The following is a 17,937-nucleotide window of genomic DNA, read 5'->3' as shown; positions in this document are numbered from 1 at the left end:
AAAGTATTATTTTTCATATTTTTCAGTGACCTTTGACCTCCCCTGTAGATTTACAAATGCCCATTACAGGCTAGCCAATAGACCTAGGAGTCTGGTTCTTTTTCGACATAGACCATCAGTGGTTCTTAATGTTCACCAAAATATTTTGGGTCAGGTCACGTGACCTTGGCCTCATTAATTATGCGCATATCTAATTCTAGGCTAACCAATAGGGCTAGAGATCCGAATTTTGGTACACAGGGACTACTATGGGATAGAAATCTATTGCAAATATGTCATGTGACTAGACCTCATTAATTATGCGCATATCTAATTCTAGGCTAACCAATAGGGTTAGAGATCCGAATTTTGGTACACAGGGACTACTATGGGATAGAAATCTATTGCAAATATGTCACGTGACCAGACCTCATTAAATATGCGCATATCTAATTCTAGGCTAACCAATGGGGCTAGAGATCCGAATTTTGGTACACAGGGACTACAATGGGATAGAAATCTATTGCAAATATATCATGTGACCAGACCTCATTAATTATGCGCATATCTAATTCTAGGCTAACCAATAGGGCTAGAGATCCGAATTTTGGTACACAGGGACTACTATGGGATAGAAATCAATTGTCAATATGTCACGTGACCAGACCTCATTAATTATGCGCATATCTAATTCTAGGCTAACCAATAGGGCTAGAGATCCGAATTTTGGTACACAGGGACTACTATGGGATAGAAATCTATTGCAAATATGTCAAGTGACCAGAACTCATTAATTATGTGCATATCTAATTCTAGGCTAACCAATAGGGCTAGAGATTCGAATTTTGGTACAGAGGGACTACTATGGGATAGAATTCAATTGTCATATGTCACGTGACCAGACCTCATAATTATGCGCATATCTAATTCTAGGCTAACCAATAGGCTAGAGATCCGAATTTTGGTACACAGGAAGTACTCTGGGATAGAAATCAATTCTCAATATGGAACATGACAAGACCTCATTAATTATGCACATATATAATTCCTTGCTAAGGTGATAGACCTAGAGGTCTGATTTTTGGTATAAAGGGATAACTATGATATTGAATTCTTTTAACAAAATGTCACATCACCTCGACTACTTTTGACCTCGATTTCACAAATACTACCATAGCCTCCCATCTTTTTGCATATGTATTTCTCTATTGCCCCTGTTGACCGAGATGTCTCGAAACCCGGTTGATTGCTGCTTTGCAGCTATATTTATTATTATTATTATTATTATTTTTCTTCCGCCTCCTAAATGCGCTTGCCATTCGAACACTGTTGCACCTAGAGTCTCCAAATTTGGCATATAGATAAAACACCTCGCAAGTAATTTTTTGATCTCATTACCATAACAATGGGTCACGTGACATTTCGGCCATTTTGAAAATAAACTTTAAAATTGAGCTCATTTGCATAAAAAGTGATAAATCAAAATTCTGCTCAAGTCACTTTTTAGACCATATAGCCCTGCTCCTTCATGCCAAATATCAAGGTCACAGGACAAGCCAATTTTGAGAAGAAGATTTTTAAAGTTTTCAATGACCTTTGACCTCCCCTATACCTCTGCAGCTAAGCTATGGCAATGGCTTATTCTGGCCTATGTTAAAGTCCAAGACAGCCAGCGTCTATTGGACCATGGCCAGCAGGGGACCAAATTGGACTCCACAATTTTGGGGATTCACTTGACCTTTGACCTTGGCCTCTTCCTGCAACTTATTTATTATGTGCATATCTAATTCTGAGCCAGCTAATAGAGCTAGAGGTCTGATTTTTGGTATATAGGGATAACTTAGCAATACAATTTTTTTGACAAAATGTCATGTGACCTCGATGACCTTTGACCTTAAATATGAGTATATGTCCATAACTCAGTAACCACAAGTGCTACACTCTTCATATTTGGTATGATGGGAGACCTTATGACACCACATCCTGTACCTCATTAATTATGCGCATATCTAATTCTGAGCCAGCCAATAGAGCTAGAGGTCTGATTTTTGGTATATAGGGATAACTAAGCAATACAATTTTTTTGACAAAATATCATGTGACCTCGATGACCTTTGACCTTAAATATACGTATATGGCCATAACTAAGTAACCAGAAGGGCTACACCTTTCATATTTGGTATGATGGGAGACCTTATGACACCACATCCTGTACCTCATTAATTATGCGCATATCTAATTCTGAGCCAGCCAATAGAGCTAGAGGTCTGATTTTTGGTATATAGGGATAGCTTAGCAATACAATTTTTTTGACACAATGTCATGTGACCTCGATGACCTTTGACCTAAATATACCTATATGTCCACAACTTGGTAACCACAAGTGCTACGGACTTCATATATGTTATGATGGGAGGCCTTATGACACTGCATCCTGTACTTCATTAATTATGCGCACAATCTAATTTTTTTTTGCTCTAATGCTGCCACTTGTGTCGAAACCCGGTCATCGCTGCTTGCAGCTATATTTATTATTATTATTATTCTTCTTCTTCTTCTGTCGCGCTTCTGCAACTACCACGCGAACACCGTTGCACCTAGAGACTTCATATTTGGTACACAGGTACAACTCAGCAAAAGTAATTTTTTTGTCACATGACCATAACAAAAGGTCACGTGACCTTTCGGCCATTTTGAAAATAAACTTTAAAATTGAGCTCATTTGCATAACAAGTGATAAATCAAAATTCTGCTCCAGTCACTTTTTAGACCTTATAGCCTTGCTCCTTCATGGCAAATATCATGGTCACAGGTCTTGCCGATTTTGAGAAGAAGATTTTTAAAGTATTATTTTTCATATTTTTCAGTGACCTTTGACCTCCCCTATAGATTTACAAATGCCCATTACAGGCTAACCAATAGAGCTAGGAGTCTGGTTCTTTTTCGACATAGAAGATCATTGGCTGTTAATGTTCACCGAAATATTTTGGGTCAGGTCATGTGACATTGACCTCATTAATTATGCGCATATCTAATTCTAGGCCAACCAATAGGGCTAGAGATCCAAATTTTGGTACACAGGGACTACTATGGGATAGAAATCTATTGCAAATATGTCACGTGACCAGACCTCATTAATTATGCGCATATCTAATTCTAGGCTAACCAATAGGGCTAGAGATTCGAATTTTGGTACACAGGGACTACTATGGGATAGAAATCTATTACAAATATGTCACGTGACTAGACCTCATTAATTATGCGCATATCTAATTCTGAGCCAGCCAATAGAGCTAGAGGTCTGATTTTTGGTATATAGGGATAACTTAGCAATACAATTTTTTTGACAAAATGTCATGTGACCTCGATGACCTTTGACCTTGAATATACGTATATGTCCATAACTCAGTAACCACAAGTGGTACACCCTTCATATTTGGTATGATGGGAGACCTTATGACATCACATCCTGTACCTCATTAATTATGCGCATATCTAATTCTGAGCCAGCCAATAGAGCTAGAGGTCTGATTTTTGGTATATAGGGATAACTTAGCAATACAATTTTTTTGACAAAATATCATGTGACCTCGATGACCTTTGACCTTAAATATATGTATATGTCCATAACTAAGTAACCACAAGTGCTACACCCTTCATATTTGGTATGATGGGAGACCTTATGACATCACATCCTGTACCTCATTAATTATGCGCATATCTAATTCTGAGCCAGCCAATAGAGCTAGAGGTCTAATTTTTGGTATATAGGGATAACTAAGCAATACAATTTTTTGACAAAATTCATGTGACCTCGATGACCTTTGACCTCAAATATACATATATGGCCATAACTAAGTAACCACAAGTGCTACACCCTTCATACTTGGTATGATGGGAGACCTTATGACATCACATCGTGTACCTCATTAATTATGCGCATATCTTATTCTGAGCCAGCCAATAGAGCTAGAGGTCTGATTTTTGGTATATAGGGATAACTTAGCAATACAATTTTTTTGACAAAATGTCATGTGACCTCAATGACCTTTGATCTTAAATATGTGTATATGTCCATAACTAAGTAACCAGAAGGGCTACACCTTTCATATTTGGTATGATGGAGACCTTATGACACCACATCCTGTACCTAATTAATTATGCGCATATCTAATTCTGAGCCAGCCAAAAGAGCTAGAGGTCTGATTTTGGTATATAGGGATAGCTTAGCAATACAATTTTTTTGACAAAATGTCATGTGACCTGGATGACCTTTGACCTTAAAAATATACATTTATATCCACAACTTGGTAACCAGAAGTGCTACAGACTTCATATGTTGTATGATGGGAGACCTTATGACACCACATCCTGTACCTCATTAATTATGCGCATATGTAATTCTGAGCCAGCCAATAGAGCTTGAGGTCTGATTTTTAGTATATAGGGATAGCTTAGCAATACAATATTTTTGAAGCAATGTCATGTGACCTCGATGACCTTTGACCTTTAATATACCTATATTTCCACAACTTGGTAACCACAAGTTCTACAGACTTCATATTTGCTATGTTGGGAGACCTTATGACACTGCATCCTGTACTTCATAATTATGCGCACAATCTAATTTTTCTTTTCCTCTAATGCTGCCACTTGTGTCGAAACCCGGTCATCGCTGCTTGCAGCTATATTAAATCTTTGAATGGTGTTTGTCATGACACATTTCACAACAGAGTGTTTGTCTGAGACTGCCCTTGGGCAGCTGGAAATTCCCAGGACTAATGGCACCTGCAACTCAGCATTAAGATTGTGCATAGGAGGGAAGGGTGCAGATCTGCTGTGATTTGAATGAGGTGTGCCATTCCTCTATGGTAGTAGAAATCAAACCCACTTCTCAACCAGCATATTGCATATTATGCCCCACTACTAGCCAGCCAAACATATGAATACAACATGGAAACCCAATGTTTTATATTTTCTTACTTTCTCCAACACCATGAGTACAATGGCAGATATGAACCATAACCCTATCCTCTGCACATCCTCCGTGTGTTGGGACTTAATATTTCCAACACAGATTAGGATTTGAAAGGAATTAATCCTGCAGTTAAAGTTCTTAAGTTGATCTCAATGTCATCACCCTTGTGTAATATTGGTTATGTAAGTTATATTGTATTTTCTAGGGAGTGGGCCCACAATGGTCCCTATTTTTGAAATCCTAGATCAAACACTGCTTATGATATAAAATACTAGATTTGAGTGTACTAGAGAAAAATTAAACTGAGATAAAGAACACACTCACTGTCTATTCTGTTTGATGACAGAAATACGAAATATCTAAAAAATTAGCGACACAAATGCTGTACATCAATATACTTTGCCACACCATCGTGTAAAATAGCTATACCGTATAGCATTGCCTGTAGCCCTGCGTACAATGCTGTGTGTATTCCCAGCATTGAACGGCCTCCCACCACAGGATTCAATGCCAGGAACACACAGCATTGTACACAGGGCTACATTGGCTGCTATTTGATCATAGCGTACGACAGTCTACACTTAAATATCAAAGTCAACGGTAAAATTATATTCACCTGTGAATTGTGGTTTTGTTGCAAACTGGCAGCATCAGTCTGCATGTCAGTTTCTGGCCCTTCTATCATTGTACCAGTACCTGCTTCATCATCGGGTGTGGGTGAGGAGGCAACAGATGACTCCGCGGTACTGTTATGGCATGTCCTTGGGCGTTTTGCCATCGCCTATTGCACTCTTTCGTCAAAGAAATGTCCAACTTACGTCATTGTAGCAAAATGTCGTGATTGAATACATACCGTACCGTGTTATAGTAAATCATCGCATTGGCATAAAACATAACGGCCTGGTGGAAACAAATTACTACATGTAGGCGCCAGCCTGGAAATATTGTGCCTGAAAGGGCTGCCAAAATAGGGCCAAATCTGATTTATGTGCAAAATGCGCAATTGCACACTCTAGATCGAACACTGATTACAAGGGACAGCTTTACTTTGGCAGGCAGATTTTATCACTAATAATATACTAGGTTGCATGGTATTGTGTATATGTGTGTGATCAAAGGTTGCAACAGTCGCTAACCATTCTATACTTCAATGGATGGTGTATTAAAATTTGTTAAAATGCACTTGACTGTGAATATCACAAACTAAGGTCCATAGAAGCTATATCATGTATACACTCACTTTGGCTTGCCACATATAATCAAATGTGAGCAAAGTGTCTGACACTATTTTTTTATCTTTACTGCAAGGTTGACCGGAAACAAACAAGTCATCCTTCGTACTAATCAAAACCTTCTGTCAGACCAGACTGGTAATATTTATTAGTACAACTTTATCTGTGAAAATTTTGTCATTGTTGTTATCACATTTTATGTAATTTACCAGTGTTTTTGCTAAGGTTGGGGAATATTGGTAAATGATTTAGAAACCCCGGTAACATTGCTGCTGTCCCCCTATTGATTATACTGATATAACAAGGGGAACCCCGGCAAAATGACTGGGGAAGCCAGTAACATTTACCCGCTTCAACCGCCCTTAACAAAACCACTGTTTACTGTTCAGTAAATTATTGATGGGATTCTAACTCACAAATAACAGCCCCTTGTCACCTATTCCATCTTCCACTACAAAACCTAGGGAACCTGTGAATATTATTCACTTTGGAGCACTGTACAAATTCAATTTATATCATGCTACCATGCGCCATTCTGATTGGACAAGAGCTCATTCCACTGATGCTAAAATACTGTTTTAGCACTGTAGCAGTGGTAAAATGGGCCCCTAAACCAGCATTTTCGAAAATTGCCCTGTCGGTGCATTTGCACTTAATGATCTAAACTTAATCCAAAAGTCTGCTTTGTTTCAAAGACCAAAGTCCGAATTTCAAAAAACAGATAAAGTATGCCTCACCTTTTGGTGAAAATAAGTTGGGGTCGATGATGAAAGACACCTCTGAAGCAGCCGGCACATACCGGTAGGGTTTGATGTACACAAATCATTGCATTAGGGCACCAGCGCACTGTGCACTTTTTGCTTGACTTAGCGTGAGTCGAAGTGTGACATACTGCTCTTTAAAATCTGGTATTTGTTCATACACAAATAAATTGACATTTGCTCATAGTAAGGGACCGTTCAGTTTTTACGGCTTGGGGGGGGGCGGCAAAATCTTGTCACCAGTGTTTAAAAAAATATAGACCCCCCTGCATTTTTCGTGAAAAAAAGATGACACCCCCCCTTTTGTCAGACGAAAAATTTTGATGACCCCCCCCCCCCCCCCCCCCTGCTGAAAAATAACAAAACCCATATGTCAAATTTACCCGCACGGTTTGGATTTGAACTCCGTACACAGCACACTTTATTCGTGTAGCAGAGATGCCAGTGCACAAACTTCTCAGCCACATCCATTGAAACGTCTGTTAATTAGGACGACTGTAAGGCAATTTTTAACTTCATTTCCACTTATGTCCATGGACATTATATAAAGTAAACTTTATTGGATTGGTTCGCTAAAGGCAGCCCTCCGTTATGAGGGTCATGGGCCATTACGTAAAGTCAACTTTATTCTAGTGGGCCATGAAAGGTGGCACGCAGGTAAAGAGGGTCGATCATGGCCATTGCATAAAGTTAACTTTACTGGACAGCGCCGCTCAGGGCTCGAAATTAACTTTTTTCCCTGGTAGTCCCATTGGGCTACCATTTTCTAAAGTTGGTAGCCCAGTGACAAGGTCTGGTAGCCCATGCATGAATGAAGAGGTTTTTTGTAAAGGATATTTTTATTTATATCTAGACAATGAAAGATTTATTTTGCATGATTCTATCCAGGAAGTGAATTTTCTAGTCATTTGACATCAATACCTGCAGATCATAGCCTTAGGAGAACGGTATAGCATGTGTAGTGGACAACGGTGACGGCTTAAAGTTTGACAACCTATTCCGATAACCTATTTACACATACCGGTACGCAGAGCTTATAAGCAAATTTTGATGTTCGCAATGACAACGACTTTTCAGCTAGCACATGTAAACATAACATGGCTATGAATTTCAGGATGGCAACATGGTACAGTCATCTTCCTAATACTTTTGTGGCTATTTTGGCTATATTTCTCCACCATAGTACACTATCATGTGATGATATCGTACACTTCGGAAAGCGTAATTTGTGTGGATGGCCCGACAGCTTTTTCTTTGCAGTTTGAATAATTTTGTGTTTAATTGCGATTGATACGTTGTGATTAAATAACTATAAATATAAATTTTCATTGGCCATCATTTCCCGAGCCTGTCATCCATATACATCAGTTCAGATAATGACGTTTTACTGAAAGTTTGTCGCAAAAAATTCGACTGCACTGTCGCCTTTTAAATCTCATAACCCGGTTGACTGTATGAGCGTCGGTCATCTCACAGCGACCAACATCATGTCGCTCACTAAGTAATTTCATGTCCCAGGCTTTGGTAGTCCGTGTGGGCTACCATTTCATGGGTTTTGGTAGCCCCAGGGAAAAGCTGGTAGTCTGTGGACGCGGGACTACCGCTAATTTCGAGCCCTGCCGCTGAAGGCGTCCGGCCGTTAAGATTGTCATGGGCCTACATAAAGTCAATTTATTGTAGTGGCGGCCAAAGGCGGCCCGCCAGTAAAAAGGGTCGATCATGGGCATTGCATGAAGTAAACCTGATTGGAGTGGGCCACCAAAGGCGGCCGCCCATTAAGAGGGTCATGGGCTATTACATAAAGTCAATTATTGATGTGGGCCACCAAAGGCGGCCCGCTGGTAAAGAGGGTCAATCATGGCCATGGCATAAAGTGAACTTTATTGTAGGTATTATGTTTTTGAAAATGTGGTGACCCCCCTTTCCTACCAGTGAAAAAGCGATGACTCCCCCTTCGCGGATTCCAAAATTACGATAATAAAATGGCATAACTCCAGCCACGTTTGGGTACACACTTGATTTTGGTACAATTCGCTCAATATAGCACTCGTCTATCGGCTTGTGCTACATGTCGCACATTGTACCAAGTCACGTGTATACCCTCCTGCGGTGCTGGTTAAGTGCTTATAAGTGAACCACATCCAGTTCACTTTGACCATGCCAGCTTAGTCTTGCAAGGTTACATGTGATAACGCCCTCAAGGACCAATTGAAAAATGTCCACACCACAACTTACAAGATTCTTGCCTCAATTTCTATCTGGGGACTATTTCTCTACCACCATTGTCATCCTGTACATGAAACCTTCTCTTGCCAATTCTGGAAGGGATTTGAACTCACAACGTATAACACCTACATGTAGTGACCTAGCAAAGACATGAACAATATTTTATTTTAATGTTGTTAAAATCATTGAAAAAGCTTCCGAGGTTATCTTAATATTTTATGTGGTGGTATTCATTAAAGGGGAAGTTCACCAAGGATGATTTTTACATATGTACTAGCTTTGAGGTCACTTACCCTGGAAGCTATTTTCGCCATTTATAACTCGCAAGATTTTTTACAAAAACCAATAGAAATAGTACAGGAAGTTGCCATGTAATTTGAATCATGGGAAAAAAGCGCCAAGCTTTGAGCTTGCATAATGTGATATGGAAGGGACCATTTTCTCATGGGTATAGCATTGTCCACTCACCCCTGCTTAAACCAGGCTGTGTGTATTTACATAACTTTTGTTTATACTGAGTATCCTTGCATAAACGATGATTCACTTATAATAAACTGTCCACTGTCAGATTTTGTGTTGCTGTTTACTACTGTATTACTGTGAGTGGACAATGTGGGGGCCATACCCGTCCGAAGATGGTCCCTTCCATATCACATTATGCAAGCTCCAAGTTTGGAGCTTTTTTCCCATGATTCAAATTACATGGGCAACTTCCTGGACTATTTCTATCGGTTTTTGTGAAAATCTTGCGAGTTATAATGGTGAAAATAGTTTTTCCTGGGTAAATGACCACAGAGCTACAACATATGTAAAATCATCCTTGGTGAACTTCCCCTTTAATAAAATTTTTCAACTGATGCAAATTGAATTTTTGAAACTGTAACAGTTAATTGATATCCATTAATACTGTTACATCAGCTGCTAGATTTCATGTACGGTAGACAGAAACAAACCTTTCAAAAGGCATAAGGGTTTCACAACAAAAATGTGAGTTTGTTTGTATGATGACAAACTTTGCATATGTAAAGTTTTTGGCCTGCACATGGTCAATCACCTGTTGGTGTTGAATATGGTAGTTAAAGGTTACCATAGATGATAGTAGATAACCACAGATGAGCATAGTTGTAAATTAGATTGAGTGATTGCTTAATTTTTTTGGTGTGTGTGTGTGGGGGGGGTTTCAATTTTCTCATATTTGGCCAAATGAAATCTTCTCTTATACCACTTTCTGGTTGCTTTTAACACTTTCACTGCATAATTAATTTTTATACATGCATTCCTGTGCTTAGCTTTCTGTTGAAATACGGCCTTATAAATATTGATTTCCATGCATGAGCTGTATCTTTTTTATTATAAGATTATTCAGGATAATTTTTTTAGTGAGTATTGCAATATGACTGAGCATCATAAAAATGCACAAAAAGTCATGTGAAATACCTAGAAGGTCACGTGATATGGCCATATTGGATTTTACACAAAATTCAAAAACTGTTGAACTTTTTTTTTTCAATATACAAACCTATTTCTTTTCAGCTCAACACACTAAAAAATACTACATACATTTTATTAACTCAAATTCGGTAGACAGCTGAACACGTACACTAAAACATATTCCACATAAATGAGGTTAATATCCATATTTATTGGAAGTTCATTTTCGAACAACAGAGAACAGGTATCATCTGACATTCAAAAAAGAGCTATATTACATATGAGCTTATATACCAAGTCCGATGTGTAATTGTCATTGATAGATTGATGTCGTACAACATCAACAGGATACCCCATCATCGTTGCGACGTCGGTCACCAGCCCTTTGTTGCACTCTTCTCACAGCATGATCAGCTGGCCTACCTTCCTGTCTTCCTTGCAATCTCTGTCTTTGCTCGACTGGTTCGGGAACATATTCAAGTTCAGTATTAGAGTTGTTTTCAGGTGAAATTTGACTTCCGCTATCTCCGTCGAGTTCAGTTTTGCGATCAGTGTCAATTTCACTATGACTGTCCAGAAAAAACATGCCCAGGGGATTCGTCAGTGTTTAACTGTGCCCCCGTTGCCACTTTTAAATACCCTCTGACAGAAAACAACGATTCTTACAAATTACAGCGGAGAAAAGATCGAGTATGGTGGAATTTGTTAACAAATTTGACGCGTATGCTCATTTAGGTTTGACCTCTACATTGTACGCTGCTAGGCTTTAGGAAATAAACAACGGACATGACTTAGATCAGACAAAGCCAACGTATATCGAACGCATATAAACACATACGTTCTTGGCACATTTATGTGCCTCCCGCAGTCTGCCAGTTGGTGCAGAATGTGCCCTCCTGTGGTGAAAGTGTTAATTTGCTTGTGTCAAATTCACTTTTGCTAAGGAAAGAGGAGCACAGTAATACTGACATTTCAAGGTTTTACTTGATTATTCACCGAGGAACAATGACTTCATCATCTTCAACTTTAGGTGCATAACACTATATTATTTATGAACATCTCTGCTATTGTACTAGCTGGTATTGACTTGTTTCATGAAATACTGTATACCCGGTATATATATATGGTACATGTACTTGCAAGCAGCTAAATACGGTACTTTAGTCAAACTCAACTCATTGACATTTGATCTTTCTTTTTCTTTTTCTCAGCCGGTTTGGAAGCTCCTTGTAGATATGGTAAGGCAAAACAATTCTCAGCAAACTAGACACAATAATTCTTCTGTTTGAGATGAGTAAGTAATCTGTACATGATATCATGTGTACCACAGTTTATACGGTAAAATTTCTTAAAAGGAAATCTTGATTACTTTAACTATTTTTGTCTAGAATAATAATCGCAATCATACCAATCCATAATCCACATTATTTACATAATCCACTTATTCCACATTTTTACCCATTGGGAAATATCTTTTTGTTGATAACAATTGTATGTGCCATTTTTCTTGGTAATGAAAATACATTTGGCTTATAATGTTGAAAAAAGTATATGTTTAGCCATCTTCAGTTTTAAATTCATCACATATAAACGCAAATTAATTTTCCGCAAGTTATTTCATTTTTACCACTTTTTCTTTGATAATGGTCACAAGGAGAGTACTCTGACCTTAACATTTACAGAAAGATTACAAAGCAATTTGGCACCACAGGTTTTGGTTCTAAGTATGGCCAGTTTTCTTTCATCAAAGAGTACAATGAACATCTGAGATATAAAGGGTCGTGATTATACTTTTTCCTTCATTTACAGGAACCAGAAAAACTTGTGTCATGTATTGATTTCAGATATATGTAAGTGAAAATTGTCATAAAATATTTTCAATGTTTTGAAACCTTTCAAATGTGGCAGTTGTTTCCAAGAGGTTAACATATATGAAATGATAGGGTAGAGGATGTTCATTATCATTTGATAGGACGATCGTTTAATATTCCCTATACCAAAAGGTGGACAAAAGCCTGAAGGTCTAATAGTAACTCCATCATGTTCATTAGTTAGGGTAGACTTCTTTGATTTAACCCTATTGAAACTAGACCAGGCTGACTGTTAAAGCACATGGAAGTGTCTGACCCTTTCAACACTATGCTTTGGCCCGAACCCATTGTTATCAATGATAAGTATGGACCTGTTTATAGGGATTTGGGGAGAACAGGTTATCTTCAATGGAGTTAGGCTCAAGCTTGGTCATGATAATTTTCTTCAATACTACGTCATCTTGAAGAAAAAGTCTCCGATGATGATATGTATCATATATTTTTTCTTTGCAGAACTGATGTTTTAACGAGAGAAGAAGCTCTTGAAATTCTCAGGTCAAATGCAGCATCTAAACACCAAAGAGGTTAGAAGTAAATATCAGTAAATAACTATTGATGAGAGTTTGCATCATTGGATTAAAAACTTTAAGCTGTCCCTGACACTTATCGTGTCAATAATAACTGTCTTATATTTCCTTCATAGAAAATCATTTTAATTATTAATCATGTATGTTAAAGTTCAGAGGTCAGCATGTCACCATTGGGTTAAAGTTTACTGTCCTATGTTTCAGAGGCAAATGTTCTTTCGTTGAGTTCAAATGTCAACATCGTCAGAGGCAAAAAGGTTGCATATCTGTTACATTCATTTTCATCATTTTTTTACGGGCATTCTGCATGGTGAGAAAAAGATATATCTTGACATCGGGTTCCTTCTCATCAGTGAGATTGGTGAGAAAATGTGATAAGAGTGCAACTTTCTTCAATGATTGAATCATCCTCATTGTACCTTCTAACTAATCACTTACATGTACCACGTCAACAATAATTGTCTTTACATTTCCTTCTGGAAAGTCATTTAAATTTATTAATTATGTAGGTTAAAGTTTAGAGGTCAGCATGTCATCATTGGGTCAAAATGTACTGTCCTATGTTTCAGAGGTAAATGTTCTTTCTTTGAGTTAAAATGTAAAGGTCACATCTTCAGGCAAAAGGTTGCATACCTGTATATTATGGCACTTTAAAGTTGATCTATTTTACAGTCATTCTGCATGGTGAAAAATAGATATAACTTGACACCAGTGTACCCTCCTTCTAACTAATGAGCTTTTTAAACCATTCTTTGAATTTAAGTGACATTTTTTGCATCATGGTCGCACCAGTATCTGTCAGTTGTTATATTTCCTTACATGAACAAGAGCATTCTTTTAAGGCTTTTTATGAGCAAATTAGGGAGAAGTAATGTAACTTAATGTCAGATTTACTACTGAATATCCTGCCCCCACCATCTCATTGTCTGAAATATACAGGAGTCTGATTAAAATGTACGCAGACGGTTAAGGATGAGACCGATCACATATTAAAGAGATTTCAAGCTAGAAACACATTATGTCCAATAACCTTCCCAATACAAGGCTATGGCTGTTTCTGAAATAGATACATGTAATTCAAGTCTTCTATCAAAAGTTACATTTTGTAGTAGTTCACTTTTTATGCAACAATGAAGTAAGAGCCTATACTAAAAATTTTCCAGTTACATATAGCCAGATAATGTATAAAATTGTGACCTAATTCACAAATTAAAAAAAACTAAAACATTAGACAAGAGCAGTCAGTACTTACAATAATTAATGCCAGAAAAATCCGCTGAAGAAATAAAAATTATCAGCATAGCAAATTCAGTGTCACACATCAATGTTTCCATGGTTACTGGATAGCAACAACAAGACTGTTAATCAACACTGATCTCTGACATTTCAGAGCAGGAGTTACGTGAGAGTGGTTTCCCTGCCTACACAACATCAGTTGGTTGGCTTGGTTACAGTGACGAGACTCTGACACAGGTATTCATAACTGCTCACATTTACTACCTGTGCACTTAAGAGTATTTGCAGTATCTCATGTTTAACTCTTTTCCCATGACGTTTTAACCCTGTATGTTGTCTTTGTCTCAGTCCCTTTATTCACAACAATTACATAAACATCACATGTTATTTATCACATCCAAGAACAATTTGCACAAAACACACTATTACTCACATTGTATGAGTCTTCATATTATAAATTTAAAACTTTATCTGTAAGATTCCATGCACTTTCCAGTACTTTTTCAAGATGCTTAGCATTCACCTTCGCCTTTATAGTTGCAATGATATGGAATTGATGTTATTATCGACAACTGAATTTCAGTCCTGACTGCAAGTAATCTATCGGTGATAACACTGCATATTGCAAACAGTGCATTGTGATGGCAAGGCTTATAATTAATACTTTCCATTTTAATAAAAATCTCAAAAGAGAACATTTTTTTATGCTATTGAATGAAAGAAAATAATATTATCAGAAGTTACAGCTTTTACCGCATAATCCGTCAGTCACATGATATTGCATTGATTACATTCATTAATACACACGAGGTGACCAATTTTACTGTTCATATGTTTGAATGATTTTTTATGTCTCTTCAAATTGTCAATTGCATCTAATTCAGTTATGCAACAAAGCCCTGGAGGAAGGCTGGACAAAGTTCAAGGTCAAAGTTGGAGCAAACCTCCAAGATGACAAAAGAAGATGTGCTTTAATAAGAAAGATGATTGGATGGGAAAACAAAATGGTACTTCGAGTATTTTACATTTTTATACTCTTTCTTTGTTTCTTAGATCAGCTAAGGTAGTGACATGATAGCCTACTATACTTTCCTTTTTTTAGATTTATCCTAATAAACTTGTGTAGAACAAATATCATTGGGGAAAAATTGAATTTTTTTTCAGCCCAATTTACCTTCTGTGAAATTCATAAGACTCTTCTAATAAATTTGATTCCTTATTTCATTTTTGTGTTGAATTGCAAATATATACATGTGGACTAGCATAATGACTGCAAAAATTATAATCTAAATTTTGCTATCTTGATGTGAAAAACACATTCATTTATCTATAAAACTGGAGACTTTGTGATTGATAAAATATGAATGAAAATACTGATTCCGAATTTTACTTTCAGATGAGTGATGCAAATCAGAGGTGGGATGTCAATGAAGCAATTGATTACATGAAAGAATTGGCTGAATTCAAACTCTGGTGGATAGAGGAACCAACATCTCCTGATGATGTCTTGGGGCATGCAACCATAGCAAAGGTCAGCACCATTTTTGTCATCTTTGGTGTTTGTTTGTTCATTCACATGAAGTAGATGCAGTGAAAAGAGAGTGAATTATTACCACATTACACTTATATTCCAGGGGTTTCACTAAGTTTTCAAGTAGGGGGCCAAAATGAAAAAGTAGGCGGCTTGCAGCTGCGAACAGCTGCCACGACCGCGAAGCGGTCGTTGGGGGAGGGTCCGGGAGGGGGGTGTCCCCCCTCCCGCCGAAGGCCGGAAGCCCAGCAAAATTAGCAAAAAAACCTCACTTTTTACTGCCTACATGCAGTCATTTGAAATTCTAGTATTTCTAGTATAAATGCCATTTTCCTAGTAAGTGTTTTAAGTCCATTCATGTGTCACAGAGAATATTCAAGTCAAATGGGCTCATAGTGTCACTGTATTCAGTGTCTGAGTCAGAGTCATAGTCATCAAACTCGCCCAAATCCAGAAGTTTCAATGCTGTTTGGACCTCGGCCTGGATTTCATCTAATGTGATGGTGATGGGAATTTGTTCAGTCTGAACTGAGGCGTCAGCCATTTCTGTGTGACTTTCGGTGTTAGCACTGGCTTCTGTGCTTGCAGAATGGGATGATGCATCTCCTGTTTAGGTAGCTTCCTCCTCTTCTTCAAGGCTAACCACTGTCTGACAGCTTCATGTATCAATGAATCACAATCAGGTGAGTGCAGCTCTGGTCCATTTAATGTTATGTGGAGAAGAGCATTCATGACATCATTCTTCAGTTGGCTCCTCAATCTGGTTTTCAATAGCCTCACTTTGCTGACTCCTCTTTCAGGCCAAGCATTTGACACTGGTATGGACAGCAGTATTTGTGCAATTTGCACAAGCTCTGGGTAAACATAGCCAAAGCTAGATTTCATCCTGACTACACGAGATGCACACCATTCTGTCGGGGTTGTATGTGGAAGCACAGCAGGGACATCCTTTTTCCAGGACAAGATGTCATATTTCATCTTTCCCCATTCTGCTATAAGCTTATCACACATTGTGGCACCTTCACTTGGAAAGACATGGGCTGCTAATACACAGATAGCTGTTTCTCCATAAGTCTTAAATTCTGGACTATCTTGTGTCGGCATGGCAGTGGGATCAAAAATTGAGAATGCACTCAAAATTGGAGCTGATTGGCCTAATCGATTGTCAATGTTCTCTTTCAGGGAAGTGATATATTTTGTCATAAGACTCTTCAGCTGGGATTCATCATGATCTGTACAATTCAAATCTAGGCTACTCAATCGCCCACCATCACTGAGACCAATCTTTAGTTGCTCAATGGGTGAACCATTATCCAGGATGTCCGACAATTTGTCTTTTGTGTATTTGATTAAAGGCTCTAGATGTGCATAGTTGATGGTATCCCGCTGGAATGCCTTGCTCAATTGAGCAAGAACAGGCAGAACTTCTCTCAATATGTAAATTGCTCCAATGAATTTTACAGTGCGCATCTTCTTAAATAGCCCAAAGGAAACAGCGTCACTTTGTAGTTCCTCAAGAGCCCGCAGTACAGGAACTATCTCATCATATATTGAGTTGACAGCTGACTCAAAGGACAGCCAGCGGGTTTTGCATGCTTTCTTTAGTTTCTTTGCAACGGTTTTCCTTGAAGTCTGGCTAGTCAGCTTTATTTTTTTCATTTCAGTTTGAGTTTTCAGATAAACCGCCATCTTCTTTGGAGAGTACTCAAACAGCTTCCACAGCTGGGTTACCATGGTTTCTACATTGTTTATGTAGTTGAGACTTGCATTGGTATCTGTACAGGCCAAAGCTAATCTGTGACAGATGCAGTGCACAGAAACAATTGTTGCATTAACTCTCTTCAACCTGGCTGCTAGTCCATTATTTTTGCCAACCATCACACTGGCACCATCAGAGACAAAGCCTTTCATATCCTGTAATGAAAGCTTGAGTTCTGCAAGTGTCTTACACAGTACATCAAAGAGAGTTTGTGAATCAGCTGAATCTGAATCTTCCAAAAGGTTTTCCATGAACAGGAAACCTGTTTGAACCCTGCCAGTATCATGGTTGAAGAACTGTATGAAGCCAACCATCTGTTCGAGTACAGCTATGTCAGTCATATCATCAACTAACAAACCGTAACATCCAGCTTTATTGACAATCTCCACCATGGACTGCATTATTG

At 38.1% G+C, this 17,937-nt stretch overlaps 1 protein-coding gene across 1 annotated transcript in view; it reads left to right on the top strand.

The window, feature by feature from the left end:
- LOC139134046 (mitochondrial enolase superfamily member 1-like) overlaps positions 1-17,937 on the top strand; it is a 90,724-nt gene that overhangs the window by 65,252 nt on the left and 7,535 nt on the right. The window contains exons 2-7 of the mRNA XM_070700910.1: positions 11,819-11,845; positions 12,417-12,457; positions 12,932-13,002; positions 14,396-14,478; positions 15,126-15,248; positions 15,638-15,772. Of these exons, the coding sequence (XP_070557011.1) occupies positions 11,819-11,845; positions 12,417-12,457; positions 12,932-13,002; positions 14,396-14,478; positions 15,126-15,248; positions 15,638-15,772 (480 nt within the window). The remainder of the gene's footprint in view (positions 1-11,818; positions 11,846-12,416; positions 12,458-12,931; positions 13,003-14,395; positions 14,479-15,125; positions 15,249-15,637; positions 15,773-17,937) is intronic.

The sequence above is a fragment of the Ptychodera flava genome, chromosome 5 (genome assembly GCF_041260155.1).
Source record: "Ptychodera flava strain L36383 chromosome 5, AS_Pfla_20210202, whole genome shotgun sequence".
NCBI lineage: Eukaryota > Metazoa > Hemichordata > Enteropneusta > Ptychoderidae > Ptychodera > Ptychodera flava.
This window is presented reverse-complemented; position numbering and strand designations above follow the sequence as displayed.